The sequence below is a fragment of the Pteropus vampyrus genome, unplaced genomic scaffold (genome assembly GCF_000151845.1).
Source record: "Pteropus vampyrus isolate Shadow unplaced genomic scaffold, Pvam_2.0 Scaffold30, whole genome shotgun sequence".
NCBI classification, from domain to species: Eukaryota; Metazoa; Chordata; class Mammalia; order Chiroptera; family Pteropodidae; genus Pteropus; species Pteropus vampyrus.
In genome coordinates, this window is record NW_011888811.1 from 5,299,520 (window position 1) to 5,301,965 (window position 2,446).

The 2,446-nt window shown below is 32.3% G+C and overlaps 1 protein-coding gene across 1 annotated transcript in view; it reads right to left on the reverse strand.

Moving 5' to 3' along the window:
- The window catches only part of HMMR (hyaluronan mediated motility receptor), a 33,112-nt gene that overhangs the window by 6,446 nt on the left and 24,220 nt on the right, over nucleotides 1-2,446 (reverse strand). Inside the window, exons 16-17 of the mRNA XM_023528648.1 lie at nucleotides 2,291-2,395; nucleotides 1,471-1,647 (exon numbers count right to left, since the gene is read on the reverse strand). Of these exons, the coding sequence (XP_023384416.1) occupies nucleotides 1,471-1,647; nucleotides 2,291-2,395 (282 nt within the window). The remainder of the gene's footprint in view (nucleotides 1-1,470; nucleotides 1,648-2,290; nucleotides 2,396-2,446) is intronic.

Genomic DNA, 2,446 nt, shown 5'->3' on the forward strand with positions numbered 1-2,446 from the left:
CAAAGATAAGAGCTAAAACTATAAAAGTCTTGGGAGAAACATAGGGGTAATCTTCACGACCTTGTATTTGGTGAAGAGCTGTTAGACACCAAAGAATAAGCAACAAAGGAAAAAACAGATACATTAGACCATCAAATTTTGGGCTTCAAAGAACATTATCAAGAAAGTGAAAAGACAGTGCACAGAATAGGAGGAAATACTTTGAAATAATACATCTGATAAGGGACTAGAATACAGAATATATAAGGAACTCTCACTATTCATTAAAAACAAATAATCCAATTAAAAAACGGACAACGGATCTCAATAAACATTTCCCCCAGGAAGATAAACAAATGGTCAATAAGCACACAGAACAATGCTCAACATTATTAGTCATCCAAGAAATGTAAGTCAAAACCACAGTTAGGTATCATTTCACACGCACTAGGATGGCTAGAATCAAAAAGATAGATAATGACAAGCGTTTAGGATGTGGAGAAATTGGAACCCTTATCCATTGCTGCTGGGATGTAGAATGATATAGCCATTTTGGGGAATGGTCCAACAGTTCCTCAAATGATTAAGCACAGAGTTACCACCCAACCCAACAATTTCACTCCTATGTATAACCCAAGAGAAACAAAAACATACATCCACGCAAAAACTCATCCATGAATGTTTATAGTAGTATTATTCATAACAGTCCAAAGGTGGAAACAACCCAAATGTCCATCAACTAACAAATGAATAAATAAAATATGGCATATCCACACAATGAAATATTATCAGGTCTTAAAAAAGAATGAAGTACTAATATATGCCATAACACGGATGAATCCTGTAAACATGCTGAATGAAAAGAAGGCAGTTACAAAAGACCACCTATTATTTGACTCCACAAATAAGAAATGTCCAGAATCGAGAAATTTATAGAGACAGAAAGTAGATTAGTGGTGGGAGGAGTAAATGAGGAGATAGGGAGATGAGCGCTAAAGGATAAGAGGTTTCACTTTGAGGTGATAAAAATACTCTAGAATGAACTGTGGTGGCAGTTTGCACCCATGTGTGAACACACTAAAAACCACTGAGTTGTTCACGTCAAATGAGTGAATTGCATGGTATGTGAATTATATCTTAATAAATCTGTTAAAAAACTTAAATGTCTAACTATTTTTGAACATTGCTTATCTTTATAGTGTTTATTTACATCAAGGACTTTGCTATTTTCCAAATAGAAAAGGATGTGTAAAGCTTTATGAATTCTTCCAATTATGCTAGTAATTTCCTATATATTAATGAAGTAGTTGGAAAACCTGAGTACCTTACTATCCATCTGGTCAATACTCTAAAATAAATTTCAATTCTCAAATGAATTCTCCTCTATAAACTGCTACTTTTTTTCTGATGCCAAAGTCCTTAAATGTTATAGTTAAAATAAAAAAATACCCCACCCCAATATCTTCAGCAAAACTGTGTTATTTTACACACCGACTTGAGCTGGCTATTTTCATCTTTCAGTTTCACAACATGCTTGATTTTTTGCTTTAGATTCTGATGACCCAATAATTTAGCATATGAATCTCTTAGTTTATTTAGCTGTTCCTGAGCTGCACCATGTTCATTCAACAAAGCTTGTTTCTCTGCTTCAAATGCATCCAGTTGTAGCTGAAAAATATTTTTTTATATAAAGTTAAAACCTGAAAATGTTAAATATATAAAACTATAAAGAAAACAAAAGTAAAAAGAAACTAAAAAATAAAAATAATATATGCTGACATATTCTCAGAGCTCTCTGTAAATTCTCTGTAAGACTCTTTTAAAAAACCTTTGTTTTTCATCTCACAGACCATAAAAACAGGGAAAGAAACGAAGTAAGAAGGCCAGCTAGTCAGCCAAATCTGTTATCAGTTGGATCACATCATAATCAATACTGTCCTCCTACTCTTTAAGTCCCAAGATTAACATTTATCCTTTTTCTTTTAAGATTAGTATATTAATCTGATACACTGAGAAAGATCATAACAATATAATAACAAATTTGAACAGATTAATTATCAAAAGAGCCTTCTAAGCTATTAACTTTAAGTCTCTTATTAGAAGGTATGTTTCGCCTATAAAGGCTATATTAAAAATGTATGCATAATAATTAAATAAAATTTCTAAGCCCTCTTTAATAGGAAGTTAAATTGGCACTGTGAATGCACAGCAAAATGCTTTCACAGGAAAATCAAGTCACTGTCATAACTGTGATGCAGAACAAAGTAAATTCCTAAAAGAAACACAAGAGGGTTTAGCCTAACTGACAAACCTGAAAAGGTTTTGTTTTATTATATAGTTCTTCATAAAGAAGACGCCACTTATTCATTTCCTCAGTTAATTCTGCCACTGAATTTTCTTTTCCAGCTTTTCTGTAAAGAAAAAATTAAATTAAAAGACAGTGTATTAGAAAAAAATGACTGCAGTA